Genomic DNA, 18,939 nt, shown 5'->3' on the forward strand with positions numbered 1-18,939 from the left:
TACAATACAGAATTTCAAACAGAATTAAAATAAGGAGCTCTAAGCAACCAGAGCGTAGCATCTAATATGAGCCAGTGCCACTTCCAAAGGGTTGAGCCACCTTTCCAGCTCGCCAAGGCGTTCGGGCTCTTGTGAATGCAGCAGGCTGAGCCGCGCTGCCTCTGGGGTCGCGGCTCGTCCGGGAGCTGGGGGGTGGCCCCAAGGCACCAGCAGCCCCTCGGTGGTTTGGGGTGGCCCCGGGTGGGGAGGGCAGGAGCTCTCAGCCTTTGGGCCGGGTCTGGCTGAGCGGGCAGATGCAGCACAGCCCGAGGCCCATTTCTGGGGCTGCAGGGACCTGGCTCCCAAGGGCACGTGGGATGGGCACGGGGCCACCTCGGCCACCGCTCACCCGGCCTGATCTGCCCTGCCCCACGCCCACCTTCAGGCGCTCTCCACAAAGCTGCCCACACACCCTCACCCCCCTGGGCAGCGTCCCCACTGCCACCGGCCATGGGGACAAGCCACAGCATATCTCAAGCAGAGCAACTGCTACAACGAGGAGGACACGTTTGCAGCGCTCCGTCACCCCCGGCTTCGTCTGGCGTTGGGGGGGAGAGCGCGGCGTCAGGTCTGGCTGGCACCCGGCACGACCGCGTTACACACCAGTAAATCATAACAGCAGACTCCCGAGTTCAGAATAAAACAAAATCATTGTTCACTTGTTTCACATTTAAGAAAAAAACATGGTTCATTAAAACAGTTTTAATGAAAAAATAAAGTTCTGAATTAAACTATAATTATACATGGCTGAAAGTGATGAACTAAAAGAATGGAGATGTTACTTTTTTTTCTCTCTGCTGATATTGTAACGTGCTGGACTTGTCAGACACCATCTATTGGGATAAATTTGAAAAGGTAATAGAACAAGAGTCACATTGATTAGTATCGAACCTCAGTGAAAAAGAGCCAGTTCGCCTGGCAGTTGGCCATTTCTCCCATAAAAGCTTCAGGAACGCGTTCCGTGGAGGTCCAGTTGAATTGCAGACACGCTGTAAACACAGAGATACCCATTTTCAGAGCAGGTCCGACCCTTACGCGGCTTGCGACCAGGATCTTCCAAAGCCGTTCTGTTTGCAGAGTGAAATGGCAGCACTGGAAAACTTTGGTTATTTTTCTGGCTGCAAAGAACAGTCAGGCAGCCGTGGGGGGCAAGTCTTTGGCAAACTCCTTGGTGGTTCCCGTAGCTTCTGGAAGGCAACACACCACGGTCTGGGCTGAAGATTTCACAGAAGCTGGAGCTGGTTTCCAGAAGCCAGAGTCAGTTGTTGCAGCTTGGCAGAACGGGATTTTGTAACGAAGCGGGACAGAAGCACGGTCGCTCGTCGTGCGGCTCTGTCACCCTGTCCCAGACCCTTCGCGCCCCCGCGGTGCTGCGCCGTCTGCCTGAGGCTTTGGCGGCCCCAACGTCTGCAGGAGGGCACCTGGCTCTGCGTGCCCGAGGGACCTTTGCTCGTCACCAAGACGCAGCTCCCAACCAGCCGGTACTCGCCCAAGCGGTGGTTCTGACGTCGTGGACCCACGAGACCGATGCGCAGCACGGCGTGGCTCGCTTCGGCGCCGGGACCAGGGACCCCCCTCACCTCACGGCCTCACCGGACAGAGCACACGTCGTCCATCAGAAGCACCTCAAAACCTAAAACGAATTTATTGATACACGTGGCTCGCTCTGTCCATCGAGGAACAACGCCGCCGTCTCGGTGGCCTCGCTGCAAGAGCCGCGACTCCCCGTCACGTCTCTGAACAGGTTTCCTTGGGCTGAGGCCCCGGAAAGCCCCGTCGATGGACCACAGCGCCGGCAGGGGCCTCTGCACTCCCATCCTGCCCCACACCGCGTGGATTTTCATTGCACTTCGTCCTGCTAGCTGCACAGCCTGCGCCCGCTTTTATCTGTGTCATTTGCAACTGGGAGGTTAAAGATTCCATTTTTATGATTACAAATCCAGTCTCAAGAAACAAACAGTGAAAACAAAAGTCAACTCAGCTGTAGTACTCAGATGGAAATGATCAAATCCCAAACCAGACCTGCCAGGCTCTAAGTTTACTATGGCCCCTTTTACAGTCCACGTTTGAATTCTGGGCTAAGAAAAGGGAGAGTCGCCATCTTCTTCAAACAGCACGTCGGAGTTTAACGAAGGGCTGGGAAATGCAGCAAACGGGATCCCCCCATACACACATTTGAGCCGATCATGCAAAACAAAGTCACAGAAAATCACCGTAAGAAGAGACCTTCTAGGAAGAAATCTGGCATCGCTAATCCCCAGCGCTGCCTGTCCAGAAAAGGGGCTGCTCTCTTCCTTGGAACGCGCAGGAGGTGCCGCTTTCACTCAAATGGTGCCAAATCACGGAACTCCCCCGCTGCCCCGGCCCGCCGAAGAGCGGCGGATCGCACAGAGGCCGGTACGCACGGACGCTCCTGCGGAGCCTTGGAATATCTAAGGTGGATACATACGGACAAATGGGCGGGTATATTACATTAAAATTAAAACACATGGCCATTTACTTTTCAGACTCCACACAGATTCCCTCTTCACACAGTTTCCTAGCACAGAGAAGGTTTGCAGTTTCCCGATGGGATGAGAAAACGTACGTGGCAAAGGTATTATACATTCCCCAGACATCACCCAATTCGTAGTTGTAACCGGACAAAACCCCGCCGAACCCGGAGAGCTCAGTCTGTCCCTCGAGCCGATCGGTGTCTAGCAGCGGTTTCACCAGTCGGCCTCTTCCAGCCCCGGCTGCCCACGACTCGGAGCTTTCTCGTCCCTCACGGGGCCGGGCAGCCCTCCAGCCTGAGCAGCAGCAGTTCGGGGGGGCCCTCCCCGGCCCCGCGGCCGGCGGCTCGCCCGCCCGCCCGAGCAGCGCACCCGCAGGCGCCTGCCTGCCCTAGTCCAGAAAGCGCCTGCGCGAGCCCGTCCGGGAGCGGTTCGAGCGGCGAATGTCAAACTTGGAGTCCCGGCACTTCTGGCATATGTAGACCTCTGGGACGTTGGACTTGCGGATTTTGGCGCAGGAGAGGTGGATCCAGGTGTGGCACTCGTTGCACTCGATCATCGGCCGCCCGGCGAAAGGCTTCATGCAGAAGCAGGTGACCAGGTCCCACGAGTCGTCATCTGCCAAGAGAAGCAGCGAGCGAGGTTGTTAACGGCCAACACCTCTCACCCGCACAGGGAATCTACTCTCCTTTTGCGCTAAAATAACTACCTGGGCTTCACAGACAGGCACTTTGCTGATCTTTCCAGGTGCCCCTTGCGCGGGAGGAGACTCTCGGCAGTACGAGAGGCCGTAATCCAGTAGAGGAGAACCAGCTGCTTCTACCAAGTTGCAGCTTTTCGCAAAAGCAGCCAAACAACGCCCCTGCCTTCCCCTGAAACCCAACCGCTACTTCACTCCGCCCAGGCAGCGCGCCTCGGCGTCATCCTCGAGCCACAAGCGCCGAAGAGATCGGCCCCGGCGCAGCCGCCTCCCCCCGGCCGCTCCTCTCACGCTGGCCAGGCCACCTACCCGAATCCACCATGATGTCCTCGTCGTCGCCGGTGCCATCCTCATCCCGGAAGACCACCTGCTTGCCCTGCCGAATCACCGTGCGTTTGCCCACGCTCTGGATCTCCACCGTCTGCTCGGCCGTCGCAGCGGGGTAGGAGACGCTGGAAGGGGTGTCAGAGTCCCACACCGAGCAGCGCTCGGTCGCAGACTGAGGGTCGCCCTCGGACGAGGGGCTCATCGGTGTCTCTACAAAAGAGTCCTCCGCCTCCAGCTCCAGCAGCTTCTCCTCGTAGTCCTCCTCTGTGGACACCTCTGTTTCCCTCCTCTTCAGCTTTTTCTTCTTCCTGATCTTATCGATTTGCTTTCGCTCTGGCAAGAAGTTGCCGGGTTTCGCCCGCTGGAACAGGGAACCGTACGGTTTCGCTCGCTTGAGCTGACTGAAGTTCTTTCTGTTCTTGGCAGGCAGGGAGACGGACGAGGGGATGTCGTTGAACCGGGGGTCCCAGCTATCGCTGTCGATCGTGCCGCCGGTGCTGTTGGGGGGGCTGGGGCTGTTCCTCAGCGGCGTTTCCTGGAAAAGGTGGAGAAAGCGGGTAAAAGCGTTAGCGCGGAGCCGACCGGCGTGCGGGCTGGAGGCACTGCGCCCGCTCCCCGGGGGCGTGGGGATCTCGCCCAGCTTCAGGCTCCTGCTCTCCCCACCCGCCGCCCCGTGACCTGCGCTGCCGCGGGGAGCTGCGGCGGGTCAGAGCCGCGGCCCGGAGCTGCGCGGCCCCGGAAAGCCCGGGGCAGCGGTCCCGGGAGCGGTACTCGTTTCACCCCGCCCAAGAGGCGGCCACCCATCCCGTCCCTGAACGCCCTCCCAGCTGCTGTAGTTCCCCCTTTTGTTTCAGGGACGCGGCGCGGAGGCGTAACCTTCTCGCAACGGCCGATCTGACACCAAAAACCCCCCCGGAGGCTGCTGCGGAGGCCCCGCTGCGGCGGCGGCCCCAGGAGGGCGCCCGCCCGGTGCCCGGTGCCCCCTCACCTCCTGCGGGTAGGGGATGTAGCCGGCGTAGGCCAGGACGAAGGTGCAGAACTTGTTGAAGTCTTCCACGGTCCGGTGCCGCCGGGAGGCGGGGGAGAAGTCCTGCGGGGGAAGGGGAGGGGGTCAGCGGCGGCCGCGGGGCCGGGCACGGCCGGGGGGGAGGCGCCGCCGCCGCCGCCGCTCCCCGCAGCCGGGCCCCGCCCGCCGCCGCTCCCCGCGCCGCCCCACCCCCACCCCCCGCGGCGGCGGTAGCCGGGCAGCGCCGCCGCCGCCGTCCCCGTGTGCTCCCCCCCCGCACAGACACGTTGCCCAACGCCCCCCCCCCCACCCCGGTTCGGTACCGGGCCCTCCGGCGGGCCGGCCCCCGCGGCAGGACACGGCGCGGCGCGCCACCGCCATTCCTCGCCCCGGCCCTCCGCGCTCGGGCGGCACAAGATGGCCCCGGCCCCGCGACGGGGCGACGGCGGGGAGCAGGTACCGGCGGCCGGGCCGGGCCGGGCCGGGCCGGGCCGGGCCGGGCGGCGGGAGACGCCCCCCCCCCCTTCTCCCCCCGGGGCCCCGTCTCACCTCCGGGGCGAACGGGGAGGCGCAGGAGTCGGAGTCCATGTCCCGCCGCGGGAGGTGGAGGCGGGGCTGGGGCGGCAGCGGCGGCAGCGACCGGACAGCACCGACACCCGCGAACCGCTCGGTACCGGCGGGAGGCGGCGAAGGGGCGGGCGGCTGCGCGGGGGATGCCGGGAACGGTAGTCCGCCCGCGCGGGGGATGCCGGGATCCGTAGTCCGTCCGCGCGGGGGATGACGGGAGCCGTAGTCCGGGCGGCCGCGGGGGATGACGGGAGAGTCCGCGGGGGCTGCTGGGAGCGGCGGTCTGGGCACGGCCGCGGGAGGGCGGGGCCGGGCCGGGCCGGGGCGGCGGCGGGAGCGCAGGGGAGCGCAGCGGAGCGCTGAGGTGAGCCCGGGGCAGCCTGGGCTCCGGCCCCGCTGCAGGGCCGCGATAGGCCCCGGTGGGAGCGGGGGGGGCCTCGGTTTACCGTAGGCCAGGCTGGTCTCCTCCCTGCGCCGCCCCCCGCCGTTGTTCCCGGTGCCGGCACCGGCCCGGCCGCGGCGCGGGCCCCGCCGGTGCCGCTCGGCACAAGGCAGATCCCCGAGAGGGCCCTGAGGCGGCGGCCCGGCTTTTCAGGACCTGCCGCCCGCCGCCGGGCGCGGTTCCTTTGCTGCGGGGAGGGTTCCTGCGCCGCAGCCGCGCGCCCTCCACGGGGTGCGGGGTCACAGAGCGCCGCCGCGGCCGGGAGGGCTGACGGCGGTCAGCGAAGGAGAATCTGTGTAACTCCGCCGGTGTTTATTTCCCTGGAAGCGGATCGCGAGCTGCCTGGCTGCGGGCAGGGGCGGGGAGGCCCGGCAGGCCGCCAGCCGCCGCGCCTCGGCCGAGACCCTGGAGGTCTCTGGGCGTGCGCAGCCGAGCGGGGGCTCCCAGAAGGGGCCTCCTGGGGACACCCGCTCCCCGGTACCGCGCTTCTGAGGAACCCCGCTGCGCTCCTCGAGGAGCGGCGGGGGGCTGCTCCCGCTGCACGCCCCACCCGAGGGACGAGGCGCCCAGGCGCAGCGTCGGCAAAGACGGGGGGTTCCAGAGCTCTGCCCGGCTCCTGGGGGGCCGCCTTAATCCCGGGAGACTCCAGCGAGGGCTTCTTAGGAATATAATTAGACTGAGCAGGGACGGCTGCTGGCAGCGCCAGCTCGTTATGCAACTGCCGCGCCTCTGTGACGGGGAAGGGGGGTGTTTGCGAGGGCTGTTTAGTTTATCCCGCTTCCCAGCCAGAGGACGCTTTTCCCCTGTGCTAATCCACCTTTTTCTTTTGTTTGTTTTATTTTTTTCTTTTCTCCGTCCCGCAGGCTGCTCTCGGGGTTGAGTCCCGAGGGGCTCCGCACAGGGCGTGACACAGCGTGTGCTCTCCTGCAGGCACGGCATGGCGGCGAGCGCGGGCGGCAGCGGGACGGCGGCAACAGGGGAGCCGGCGCACGCGGTGTCCCTGCTGCGGGGGCTGAGCGCGCTGCGGGCCGAGCGGAGCCTCCTGGATGTGACGGTGGTGGCAGGCGGGCGGGAGTTCGGGGCGCACCGCGCCGTCCTGGCCGCCGCCTCCGGCTACTTCCGCGCCATGTTCGGCGGGGCGCTGCGGGAGGCGCGGGCCGAGCGGGTGCGGCTGCACGGCGTGGAGCCCGAGTGCCTGGCGCGCCTCCTCGACTTCGCCTACACCGGCCGGGTGGGCGGGCTGGGCCCCGACATCGCCGAGCGCCTGCTGCGCGCCGCCGACCTGCTGCAGTTCCCCGCTGTCAAGGAGGCCTGCGGCGCCTGGCTGGCGCGCCAGCTGGAGCCTGCCAACGCGCTGGACATGCAGGACTTCGCCGAGGCCTTCGCCTGCCCGGCGCTGGCGGCCGCGGCCCACCGCTTCGTCCTGCGGCACGTGGGCGAGCTGGGCGCCCAGCTGGAGCGGCTGCCGCTGCCGCGCCTCCTCTCCTACCTGCGGGACGACGGGCTCTGCGTCCCCAAGGAGGAGGCCGTCTTCCAGCTGGCTCTGCGCTGGGTGCGCGCCGACCCCGCTGCCCGCGCCCCGCTGCTGCCCCAGCTCCTGGCCCACGTCCGCCTGCCCTTCGTGCGCCGCTTCTATCTGCTGGCCCACGTGGAGGGTGAGCCGCTGGTGGCCCGCTGCCCGCCCTGCCTGCGCCTCCTGCGCGAGGCCCGCGACTTCCAGGCCGCCCGCCTCGACCGCCACGACCGGGGGCCCTGCGCCCGCATGCGGCCCCGGCCCTCCACCGGCCTGGCCGAGATCCTCGTCCTCGTCGGCGGCTGCGACCGCGACTGCGACGAGCTCGTCACTGTCGACTGCTACAACCCGCGCACCGGCCACTGGCGCTACCTGGCCGAGTTCCCCGAGCACCTGGGCGGGGGCTACAGCGTTGCCGCGCTGGGCAACGACATCTACGTCACCGGTAAGGCACACGGGAGCGGCAGCGTTGAGAACACGTGAGTTCTAGCAGCGAGGCTTAGCAAGGCTCAGCTTTTCGTGGGGTAGCAGAGAGTTTGAAACCCTGCGCTGGCTCAGTGCGGCTGCAGCCTGAAGACAGGCGTAGGGACTCCTGGAGTCAGTGCTGGATTTAGCAGCTGGTCTCGACCCAGGAGGCATTTTGTCGTGACTAACGCTCCTGAGCACGTGGGCAGAAGTCACAGGCCCAGCACTGGTCGAACTGTCTGACCGCTCCCCTGGGGGACGGGGGTGACTTGAGAGGGGGTTGAATTTCTGGCTGCCAAGAAGGTGTTTGGGTTCCGGGCCCCGTGAATCACGAGCCGGGCGCGTGCTCGAGGCAGAGGCGTGTCAGAAAGCCCCGGGTTCCTCCGCCAGCCAGCGCCTGTGAGTCACGGTGCCTTCCTCAGCAGGAATCCGGCCTCCTCGCAGTCTGCTGGGGCTATAATTACTTCTCTCAAGGTGACACGGATGTGTAAATTTGGCTGTTACTCCGCGCATAGAGGCCTCCTTTCAACTACATCCCCATAGCTGGCGCAACAGCCCTGCGGTGGCCGTGACAAACCAAGGCCTGGGAAGCCAGGCGCCGCGGAACGGCTCGCTCGGGTGTGGGCAAAGATTTGAAGGGCAGGTCAAGTGCAGGTGAACAGAAAACTGTTCGTACTCTAGTCACGAGCAGGAAACCAGGGCTCTGCTTTAAGGGCAGAGTTGTAACAATGATGGGCTTGTTACTTGTAGGGACCCCTTGGGTCCTGCGGGAGCTTTCCAGAGCGATCCTGGGCGGGTCTGGGGGCTCCGATGCTGCTGGGAGCCCCGTGCGTCAGCGAGGCCACTGCTGGCGGGGACCTCTGGGCATTCTCAGCCATAGCACGGGCCGTGGGGAGGGCTGGGGGGTTCCGTGCTGCCGGCCGTAACGCTGCCTTGGCAGCGGGTGCTGCTGAGTGCTGGTCTCTGCTACGTCGCAGCAGCTTCTGGATAGTGATGGAGCGGGGGTTGCAAAATGGGGAAGGAAATGGTTATTTGGAAGGATGGAGGGAGTCAAACCTGGGAGACTCGTTTTGGGCTGTGGCTGAGTACAGACTAGGAACGACACGGGAGAAATCCTTCCTGGCTTGTGGGGAAAGAGACGGGGCAAAACTTCCGGTAAAACCCTGGCAGCGCACACCGCTGTGGTCCCCAGCACTGAAATGTTTCCATAACGTACGGCCCTGGGGAGCAGCGGAGCGCGCGGGGGTGTTCCGAAGGTGTAACGAGCCAAGGCCCCCCCCACATCGCCCCAAAGTACTTCCCTGTGCGAAACACCCCCTGAGGCGTGGCGTGCTGTGCCGCAGGGGGATCGGACGGCTCGAGGCTGTACGACTGCGTCTGGCGGTACAACTCCAGCGTCAACGAGTGGACGGAGGTGTCTCCCATGCTGAAAGCCAGGGAATACCACAGCTCCACGGTCCTGGACGGGCTGCTCTACGTGATCGCCTCTGACAGCACGGAGCGCTACGACCACTCGGTGGATGGCTGGGAGGCCCTGCAGCCCATGCTCTACCCCATGGACAACTGCTCCACCACCTCCTGCCGCGGAAAGCTGTTCGCCATCGGCTCCCTGGCCGGCAAGGAGGCCATGGGCATGCAGTGCTACGACCCTGACACCGACCTCTGGTCCCTGGTCAACTGCAGCCACCTGCCTCCCTGGTCCTTCGCCCCCAAGACCGTCACCCTCAACGGCCTCATGTACTTCATCCGGTGAGTGGCGGGAGCGGCGACCCCTCCCCACGGGGCGAGCCCAGGGTTCCCCGGGAGGCCCTGTGGGTTTTGGGGGTGGTAGTAGGCGAGCACTGCCTTGGGGAAGCATGGCAGCGCTTCCTCCGATGGGGCGGGTGGGTCTGTGAACGGCCACACCTCTTTCCTTTACTTCTGTTGTAGCCAGACCTCAAAGAACTGCGCTTAAAATCGTGTAAAAATGTCTGAATCTAAACGCGTGGGCTGGGCAATAGCCAGGTGTAAACTGGCTGAAGTCAGCAGCGCTGCTTGGAAATAGACTTCTCGGTTTTCTTGGCTTCTGGTTCAACCCCCCTTGTTGCTATAAATAAGCGAGTAAGCTCCGAGAAAACGTTAAACTGTAGCGCAGGAGAGAACGTCTTCCGTCTCGGCAGAGATAAGAGGACCGAAGATGAAATGATTGGTCACTATTTTTAAGCGCCTTTCCAAATTGGGACTTAATTACCCATCTGAAGCTGTCCTGGTGGCGCAAACGCTTGGGTTATCCACTTCATTAAAAATAAACTGGAAGGCATGCTGGGGCTGAAGCAGTTCATCTTGCTGCGCTGGCTTTGAGCAAACATAGACTTCTGTGATGGCCTCCAGACACTTTTCTTTTTTTAACCTCCCCTTGGCTTCACAGAAAGCAGCAGCTTCTGCCCATGGCCTTTTATTTGATTTATTTGGGTTCAGCCGGGTGCCTGGTTCCTGGCAGCTGTTTGCAGGGAGCAGTTCAGTGGATTTCAGCGAATACTGCCGGCGTGTTCTAGCAACTCGGCTACTTGTTACAAGCTGATGCTGTAGTTTTCCTTTCTCTTACCCGTTTTGAATTACTGATGATTGACACTTCAGGATTTCTGGTCACTTATGCCCCTGCAGGAGTTAACGAGGAGATTATGGGGGTCAGGCCTCCCTCCCCTCATTTCACATGCTGCATGTGGGCTGCTGCTCTGTGTAAAGCCGTGAGATAATCTTTGGGGGACAGAGGAACAGGTTACCAGTAAAAGTCGCAAACTTGTTTTTTGGTTAAATAGCTCAAACCAAAGCTGCTTCTTTAGAACGAAGAAGAGTAATTTTGTGTTATCTCCCACAGAGACGACTCAGCTGAAGTGGACGTTTACAATCCGGCGAAGAATGAATGGGACAAAATCCCCGCCATGCTTCAGGTAGGACCAGCCCGCTGGTCATAAAAACGGCCGTCGCTTACCTTCGGGGAGCCAGGGGCTCCTTAGCCTGTAACCCCCCGCGCATGGAGCGCGTTGAGGTGCGTCACCGTCACCTGGAAGACAAAATCCTGGGCTGTGACTGTAGCGGGTGCTCAGCCCAGCCCGCGGGAGCTGGGCCAAGCTCGAAAGCTCCATCTCCTCCCGGTATTTGGGCAGCGGGAGGGTGCTGAGCCCCGTGCTGAGCCCCGTCCAGGCGAGCGGTTGCAGGACAGCACCCGACACCTTTATCATCCACCCGACTGGGCAAACCCCTCCTTTTCTAATTGCTGTGTATGTTTATTTTTCAATTGCAGGTGCACGTGGGGGGGAGCGTGGCCGTGCTCGGCGGGAAGCTCTACGTCTCCGGGGGCTACGACAACACGTTTGAACTCTCGGACGTCCTGGAAGCCTACGACCCTGAGACGCGGACCTGGAGCGTGGTGGGCCGGCTCCCCGAGCCCATCTTCTGGCACGGCAGCGTCAGCATATTCCGGCAGTTTATGCCAGAAACCACGCAGGAGGATGACAGCATCACGCTGGACAACACCATCAACCTGAACAGGCAGCACCAAAACCTGCACAGCCAGAACCTCAACGAGCTGCGTTAGCAGGGGAAGGCGCCGTCCCCCGGCTCGGCGCCAGCTCGTTACCCAGAACCAGTGTTGCTTTGAGAGAAGGCAGAGGCAAACAAAAGGCACTTGGAAACAAAAACCTGCTGATCCCAGAGGGAGCAGGAAGCTCTGGACGTTTGATGTGCTGCTGTGGGACCGCGGCCGGCAGACACCGAGGCCTCCTGGGGCGGGGAAGGCACCGCACTGCCCCCAGGGGAGACCCAAGAGGTGAACTCCGAGGAGAGCGACCGCGCTGAACGTCACCGCAGCAACTTACGGCCTTTCCCTGCAGCTCCTTCGCCCCGTGACGCTTCCTTTGCCGCCAAACTCCTTTCTTTGGTTTCTTTTTCAGGAGGGGTCTGTCTGGTGGGACGGTGGTCTGGGCCCCCACCTCAGTTGTGCCTCGGAGGAAGACAGAGCTCCTGTGCGCGTCTTCCTCTGCGTGGCTGGAGCGGGGGTCTGCCAGGGTGGGGGGTTAATACCAGAACAGGGCCCTTCCTGCCCCGTCGCCGTGGCCCTCTGTTCCCGTTCCCGCCTCAGAAGGATCCGATGTAGCCGGGATCTCGCCCAGGCTGGGTTACAGAGCTCCACTGTTCCCTTTGTCCAGATTTCTGTTCTGCCTGTATTTTGGTGGTGGTTTGGTTTTTTTTATTAAGTTACAACATTTAAACTTCTGCAGGTATTTGTTTTCCAACCCTTCCTAGCAGAGCACTTTTTCCTTCTAAGAAGAAACACCCTTCATCTTCTAATCGCAGTCTCACAGCTGGATCGTTTCCATTTCTGATGGCAGCCAGTGCCCCTGGTAGCCGGCGCGAGGGGACAGCGGCCACCACGCTCCCGCCCCGCGGGGCTGAGCCAGGCCGAGAACGCTGCCGCTCCCAGCGAGGGCTGTTTGCTGTCGGTGCTCCTGGGCCGAGCCCCCGGCCGGCGCGCTGGGATGGGCAGACAGGCCCCGGGCAGCGAGGGAGAGTTTTCCTCTTCACTGTTTTAAAGGAGCTAAGTTGGCGTTGTATTTTAGAAAAGAAAAAATACAGGGAAAGGGGAGCGCAACTTCCTGGGAGATTCAGCGGAGGTTCGCAGAAAGGCTGGCGGTGTTTGGGTGCCCTGAGGCAGAATTCCCCTCCCGCCGGACCTTCCGAGGGGTCTCTGTCGTGCCTCCGGTTTGCAGGAGCTCTCGGGGTTTGGGCGGTTGGAAAACGCCGCCGAGGTGTTTTGGCGAAGGTGTGGGAGTTAGCCAGAGTGCTGTGGATTGAGAGGTAGTTAGTTTAGGGGGTTTTTTTTGTTTTCTTCTTTTTGTTTGCGGTTTGCTGGGTTTTTTGCCTGTGTGAGATTTGCCTTTCTACTCGCCCAAGTGACCTGGTTTGGGCTGCGTCTCCTCCGTCCACCTTCGCTGAGGAGGAGCTGCCTGCAGTTCGCTCGTGGAACGTTTCTCGAAGGATCAGACGGCGACAGCTGCGGTACAGCTCGCCCGGAAACGGGCGCCGCGCCTTCGGGAGAACTGCAGAGCGCGGTAACAGCTGAAGCGTTGGCTGGATGTGTTTTGCTTTTTCCATCTTTCGTTTTTGACCAATAGGAAAAAAAATTTGCATTTCAACTTCATTCAGAGATGGAAAAGCCCGTCTGCTCGATCGCGCCTCCTGGCTGGCCCGTGGATTGAGCAGGGTCAAGCCCTGTCCCCGCCACAGTGTCTTCACAGCTTTACAAAGCTCCGCTTTGCCTCGAAGGCGGTTTCAGGCCTCGCTCCTCCGCTGTGACCTCGGGAAATCCGGGCTCTTCCCAAGCCTGAAACTCTGACAGTGCCTTGAAGCAGCCGCGTGCCGGCGGCGGGTGGCGGAGGGGCCCCGCGGTTTGAAACCTTCCCCGGTGCCGCCGCCGCGCGGGTGGATTGTGGGTGGGGGGCTCCAATTCGGGGCAGCTCCCCAGTTTCTGGCTGTAACAGCCACCTCCCGCCGTGCCGACCCGCGAGGGGGAGGGACGGCGTGTGCCACGCCGCTGGACTCGCCTCGCAGACGGAGGATTTACGCCGCCCTCTGACCAGCGCACGCGCAGTCTCCCACCGCCGCGCTCGCTGCTGGACCTGCCACCCCCAAGTCCCCAACCGGCTGAACAGTTGCGGATCTGTATTTATTTTTTGTAAAAGTCATTGCGTCCGAATCTGCGTACAGTTTAAATACCATCCTTTGAAACAAAGGCATTTTACATTTACAGATAATGTATTTTTATTCTCATAGTTTGTTTTTAAATTTACTTGCAGCAGTCAAGTTAAATAAAACACGTTACGTAAATCTCTCTCTCGTCTTTGAGGGGAGGATTACCGGAGCGAGTTTTTACTGCGACGTTTCTCGTTCTAGGCCTGAGGTACATTTAAACCAGCAACTTTCTGCCTTCTTGGTGAGTAAAGGGGGAAAGGGAGGGAGCGTGGTGGTGACCTTGGGGTGTGCGGGGACACGGCGTGATCTTCCCCCCCCGGGAATGCTCAGGGAAGGGGTCAATGCTGCAGCAACCCCGGATCACTTTATTTTGGACACAGAAATCCCCACACACACAAAGCGGAGCTGAGGGCACCGTTCGGGTGATGCCTTTCAAGTTAAGGAAGAGCTGAATTATCCCAATGGTGAGAGGAAGCAGGTCCCGCCCCGCCTTCACGGTGGTAAAGAAACAGCAATTAACAAAAGCTTCACACACCAAAGTGGAAATAAGGCACAAATTTAACAGAGGAGGCCTTGAAGAAAAGGGGCAGAGCCACGCGCTCCTGGGAAAAGAAAGTTTTAATCCCGAGCTCCCAGACCAAAGGCAGAACTGCTGCCTGTTCCTCCAGCCGCAAACAAGAGCTCGTTAAAAATTCACAGTATTACACACCCGGAGTCCTCGGTCACATCCCGCCTCGTGCAGGACACGTACCTTGATTTCAGTAGCTCTTCGGAGTAGCTTCGTGTTTGTTTCTTCATTTGAGACCCAATGAGAACCTCGTCGGGCTTCACTTCCCTGCAGCCGGGGTGGGGGCTTGGCAGGGAGGGGGCAGCTGCACGGCCCGAGCAGAGCCGCGGCTCCAGCCCGAGGCTTCGTCGTGTGCCGGCAGGTCGGCCGCGCGCGGGTGGCTGCGCTACGTTTCACAGTCCTCGGGAATCGTCGTCGTTATAATTAGTGACTGCTCGATCACGTCCGCCGTAGAGAAGTTCTCGTTGGAGCAGAGTCTCTGCACGGGGAGCTCCTCGGGCAGGGGCCCGCGGGCCAGCGACTCCACGATCACCTCGGCCGAGCCCACCTCCAGCGGGGGCGGCTGCAGCGCCACCACCACGGCCTTCTCGTCCTCGATGACCAGGTTCCGCAGCTTCCGCTGCCGGGGGTTGTAGTTCTCCACGCGGTCGTGAATCTCCATGTGGCGCCTCAGGTGAGCCTGAAAAAAGGAGGAAGAGGAGCGGGGAGATGGGGGCGGCTCTGCCGGGGCCGCGCGCTCCGCCGGGGCCGGGGGAGGCCTCACCTGTCGCGTGAACTTGTAGCCGCACTCGGTGCACTCGAATTTCCTGACGCCCTTGTGCCGGCGGATGTGGACGCGCAGCTGTTCCACGGCTGGGAAGGGAAGCGAGGGCCGAGGGTAACGCGCGCCCCGGCGAGGAGGGCGCCTGCCAGAGCTACGCCAAAAGCTCGGCGGCCCGGCCATTACCTTTGAAGGTTTTCCCGCAGATCTGGCAGAAGTGGGGCCGCCCCTCCTGGTGGCGGCTGGCGATGTGCCGCAGCAGGGGCCCCTTCTCGGTGAAGCGCTGGTCGCAGAACTCGCAGCGGAAGGGACGCTCCCCGGTGTGCGTCCGGTTGTGCTTGTCCAGGCTCGCTGCCGTTGGCGGAGGGAGAGAGCCGCGGGTCAGCGGTGCGGCGCCTGCCCCCCCGGCCCGGCGAACGGGCCCCGAGACAGCGCGGCCGCTCCGTGTGCCAGGCTGGTTAGGAAGGCTTAGAGCAAGCAGCAGCCTGCTGGGCCGGGCTAACCCTTACTGGGGAAAACTCAGCACTTTCTTCCTCTTCCGTGCCACGAGGGTAACGGGGAGAGCAGGAACGTGCCCTCCTCAGCGTTAGCGCGTGCTCCCGAGAGGGGGCTTTGCTCCCGGGGGGAAACAGGCAGGAGAAGGCGGGTTTTGCGGTGCCCGGCGCTCCCAGCCGCGCACCCAGGGGGTACCTTGTGTCCGGAAGGTCTTGCCGCAGAGGTGGCACTGGAAGGGCTTCTCGCCGGTGTGCGTGCGCAGGTGCATGTTGAGGTTGGCTTTCTGCGTGAAGGCGTGGTGGCAGAACTCGCAGACGTAGGGCCGCTCGTTCCTGCAGGCAGGGCAAACGTTACCTTTGCCTCCGCCTTTGCCAGCGTTGGCCCCTCGGGTTCGCCGCTGCTCCCCAACCAGCGTTCTTGTAATTAAACCCTGATTCAGCCCATTTCAAACTAAAGTATTTTGGAGGCCCACAAATGCTGTTCTGCTGCCACGGGCTCACGAGCTGGAGACTCCCCCCCATCGGGCGTTATAACCAGCCCAGGAAACAGAAGGCTGCGGCCCAGCGTGGAGAGCAGCCGCTGGTGCACACTTGCCCCTTCAAGAGCACGAATGAGCCAGGCTGACGGGCTTTGATCTTCACCTGTATGACTACGGTCGTGCGCTTGGAGGAAGCGCCAACGCTTCCTTGGAAAAGCGAAAAGCAGACCACTGGTTGGCCCCACACCAGATTTCTGGCAGAAGTTTCAGCCCAGCACTGCCGGGACAAGGGTGCTCACTGCCCTCCAGCCCCCTCCCCTCCCCAGCAGCACCCCGCCGGGCCCGTGGGGGAGGATGCGGGTCACGTCGTACCTGTGCTTGGCCTTGATGTGCATCTGCAGGCCGTTGCGACTCGAGGCCCTGTGCCCGCACTCCTCGCAGACAAACAGCTTCTCTCCCCGGTGCTTGAAGGCCTCGTGCAGGCGCAGCTCTGTCCGAGACAGAAAGCACTTGGAGCAGGTCGAGCACTGCAAGGCCACAGAGGAGCGCGGGGTTAGGCAGCTCGCCCGGGTGCGGCTCATGGCGCGCGCCCGCAACAGACCCGCCTGTCCCCGCTCCTTGCGGCAGCACCCCCGGCTCCGAGGCGCCTCGTGGGACGAGGCAGCCTGACAAAGGCGAAATGCTGCTCAGTACCTGGGTGTACCAGCCAAAAAAATGACAAGGGCTGCTCCTGTACCCAAAAAAACGGTTTCCGGCAGCTCTGGAGCTCCCCGCCTCGCTAAACGGGCCCCATTCCCTAGGCCAGGCCTGAGCGCGCAGCGATTCCCTCCCAACGTCCCGCGGCCCGCCCGCTCCCCTTACCGCGTGGGGCTTGGGCGCGCCGTGCAGCTTGATCATGTGGCTCTGCAGGTCCTTCTTCTGCATGAACTGCTGGGCGCAAGAGGAGCACTGAAAGACAGGGGAAGGGGGGGTCAGCGTCCATCCGCCCCCCAAACAGCGATTTTGGCGCAAGGAGAGGACCGGCGGCGCGCTGGGCAAGGGAGCACAAATCCTGGTAAGGCTGCAGAAAGCGCCTGGCCTTGGTGCCTCCCTGGAGCACCTTCCTGCTTGGAGACTGGGAACAACCCTCAGCGGGCGGCCGCAGGCCGGGGAAGGGACCGGTGTGCTCGGCTCCCCGGCCAGCTGTCCCCAAAGAGAAAGGCTCGCTCCCTCTTCCTCCGTGCTGCGCAGGGACGTCGCTGACCTTGTACGGCATCTCCCCCGTGTGTGACACCATGTGCAGCCGCAGCTCCATCCGCCTCTTGAACACCTCCTGGCAGACCGAACACGTGAAAACCTGCAAGAGACAGGGGAGGCGTTGGCTTCTGCAGAGTCCAACGCGAAGCCCACGGCTCAGACCGGCGCTGGGACCTGGTTGTGACGTTTAACCCGCACCCGCAGTGATCTGGATCTTTTACGGGACAAAGAGTATCCTCGTGCGCTTGGAAAAAACAGACAAAAGGAGAGTTGTCTGGTAAATTAGACAAAAGGTGCTGCCGTCCTCATTGGCAGTGGGCTGGGGGCTCCTGGCTGCGGAACAGCTGCTGCACGGGGGTGCTGAGGGGTTTTTGTTCGGTATCTGAGCGGGACAGGGACTGTGGCTGGAAAAAAGCTCCAATTCCACCCCTGCAAAACAGCAGCCGCTTTCCAGCCTGCCGGCGGCAGCTTCCCGGGCATACCTGCTCCGATCGGTTCATGCAATTTCTGGCTTCGTGTTCCAGGAGATTCTCTTTTCTAAAATAACATTTGCCGCATTTGGAACACTCAAACGGCTTTTCTCCAGTGTGTTTCCTGAGGAGAAGAGGAACGGAGAGCACCCGTCACCGCCAGCCCGACGGCAGAGACGCGCCAACGGGCCCAGCGAGGACACTGGGAGGGAACTGGGACGGGAGAGGGAAGGACCAGGCAGCTTTTACATCCCCCAGTGCCAATATTCACCATCACCCAAAACCCGCCTTTTACACCAGCTTTGCTGACCCCGTCGGAGCACAGTGAAGCTGCTGGCGCCTCAGTTCCGCAGCACTAAGGTTCGCCGCTCGCGCCGTGTCCGCAGGCACCCGCTTCACTCTGGTTATCAACCCTGAAGCTCCTCACAGCGCCTGCGCACCCCCCACAACCCAGGCGCGTTCCCTCCCCAGCCCGGGCGGATTTTGAAAGCCCAGAAGGATGATTTGCCATCGTCCACCCGCAGCCGGCGCGTCCCCAAGAGCCCCTCAACGCCTCCTCGAGCCGGGCTGCTCCGGCCCCCGAGAGCAGAAGCCCGGGATGGTCGTTGTGGCTCTTGAAAGCGTTTCGCAGCCGTGTAACCCCCCCAGCTCCGCACCACCCCGCGCCGGGGGGCAGAGGGGACCTCCTGTTCCGTGTCGGGGGACGCTGAGGCGCTGGGGCTGATCGCCCACCCCCCGTGGGAGAGCGGGCGGGAAGGGACAGCGCCGGGCGGGGAGGGGGGTCGCAGGGCCCCACGCGCGGACGCAAGGGGAAGGAAAAGTCGGAGCGTTTACCTGTTGTGCACTTTAAGGTAATATTTGCTGAGGAAGGTTTTATGACATGTGGGACACTCGACCGGCACCGCTGTACCTTTTCTACTCCCCGGCGTCCCCGCGCTGCCGGGCACCTTCCCCGGCGGGGGGGTCTTTTTGTTCCGCAAGGCTTTTTTCTCGGGAAGGGACTCGGCGTCGCTGTCCCCCCGCCCGCCGCCCGCCGCCGCCGCCGCCTCCGGGGCCGGGGAAGTGGCCTGTGAGGGAACAGGCGGCCGTCACCGCGCCCGCCCCGCCGATCCCCTTCTCGCCCTCGCCCTCCTCCCGTTCCCCTTCACGCACCGCCTGCCCGCCGGGCTGCGGGGGAGCCGCCGCGATCTCCGCCTCCCCCGGGCGGCTCGGGGCGGCGCGGCGGGGCCGCTGGCGGGGGGCGGCGGGGCGGAAGGCGCGGCAGAGCGCCACGGCGTCGGGCACGCCGAGCTGCTCGGCGGCGGCGAGCAGGCGGGGGCGGTTGTGGGCGGTGAGCGCCAGGCGGCCGGTGTAGAAGAAGTCGAGGAGGAGCTGGAAGGTGTCGGCGAGGCCCTCGGGCAGCGCCACCGGGCCGCCGGGGCCGCGGGCGCGGAAGAAGCGGGAGCAGCTGGCCAGCACCGGCCAGTGGGCGCGGAACTCCCGCCCGCCCACGCCCAGCGTCGCGTCGCAGAACTGCCCCGCCGCGCGCTGCCGGTTCAGCTCCCGCAGGACGCGGACGCTGTGGGCCGCCGCTGCCGCCATGGCCGCGCCGCTACCGGGCCCCGCGCGTCGCCGCCGCCATCTTGGCAGCGCGCCGGAGGTGACGTCACGG

The 18,939-nt window shown here is 63.0% G+C and overlaps 3 protein-coding genes across 3 annotated transcripts; 1 reads left to right on the forward strand and 2 right to left on the reverse strand.

Moving 5' to 3' along the window:
* Window positions 1-670: 670 nt before the first annotated feature.
* On the reverse strand, window positions 671-5,252 carry PHF13 (PHD finger protein 13). The gene is made up of 4 exons (XM_074848384.1): window positions 5,114-5,252; window positions 4,547-4,648; window positions 3,541-4,093; window positions 671-3,149 (listed from the first exon to the last, which is right to left on the reverse strand). The coding sequence occupies exons 1-4, from the start codon at window positions 5,150-5,152 to the stop codon at window positions 2,923-2,925; spliced, it is 921 nt and encodes a 306-aa protein (XP_074704485.1). The 5' UTR covers window positions 5,153-5,252; the 3' UTR covers window positions 671-2,922.
* A 165-nt stretch (window positions 5,253-5,417) lies between these two features.
* Window positions 5,418-13,416, forward strand: KLHL21 (kelch like family member 21). Its single transcript, XM_074848380.1, has 5 exons — window positions 5,418-5,495; window positions 6,437-7,531; window positions 8,895-9,300; window positions 10,409-10,481; window positions 10,835-13,416. The coding sequence occupies exons 2-5, from the start codon at window positions 6,511-6,513 to the stop codon at window positions 11,126-11,128; spliced, it is 1,794 nt and encodes a 597-aa protein (XP_074704481.1). The 5' UTR covers window positions 5,418-5,495; window positions 6,437-6,510; the 3' UTR covers window positions 11,129-13,416.
* A 465-nt stretch (window positions 13,417-13,881) lies between these two features.
* On the reverse strand, window positions 13,882-18,924 carry ZBTB48 (zinc finger and BTB domain containing 48). The gene is given in 10 exon segments (XM_074848379.1): window positions 13,882-14,528; window positions 14,613-14,701; window positions 14,796-14,960; window positions 15,300-15,436; window positions 15,955-16,109; window positions 16,444-16,530; window positions 16,826-16,918; window positions 17,301-17,412; window positions 18,123-18,370; window positions 18,372-18,924. Coding segments are annotated over 10 exon segments (1,878 nt in total). The 5' UTR covers window positions 18,870-18,924; the 3' UTR covers window positions 13,882-14,234.
* Between the last annotated feature and the right edge of the window lie 15 nt (window positions 18,925-18,939).

The sequence above is a fragment of the Strix aluco genome, chromosome 22 (genome assembly GCF_031877795.1).
Source record: "Strix aluco isolate bStrAlu1 chromosome 22, bStrAlu1.hap1, whole genome shotgun sequence".
Classification (NCBI taxonomy): Eukaryota; Metazoa; Chordata; class Aves; order Strigiformes; family Strigidae; genus Strix; species Strix aluco.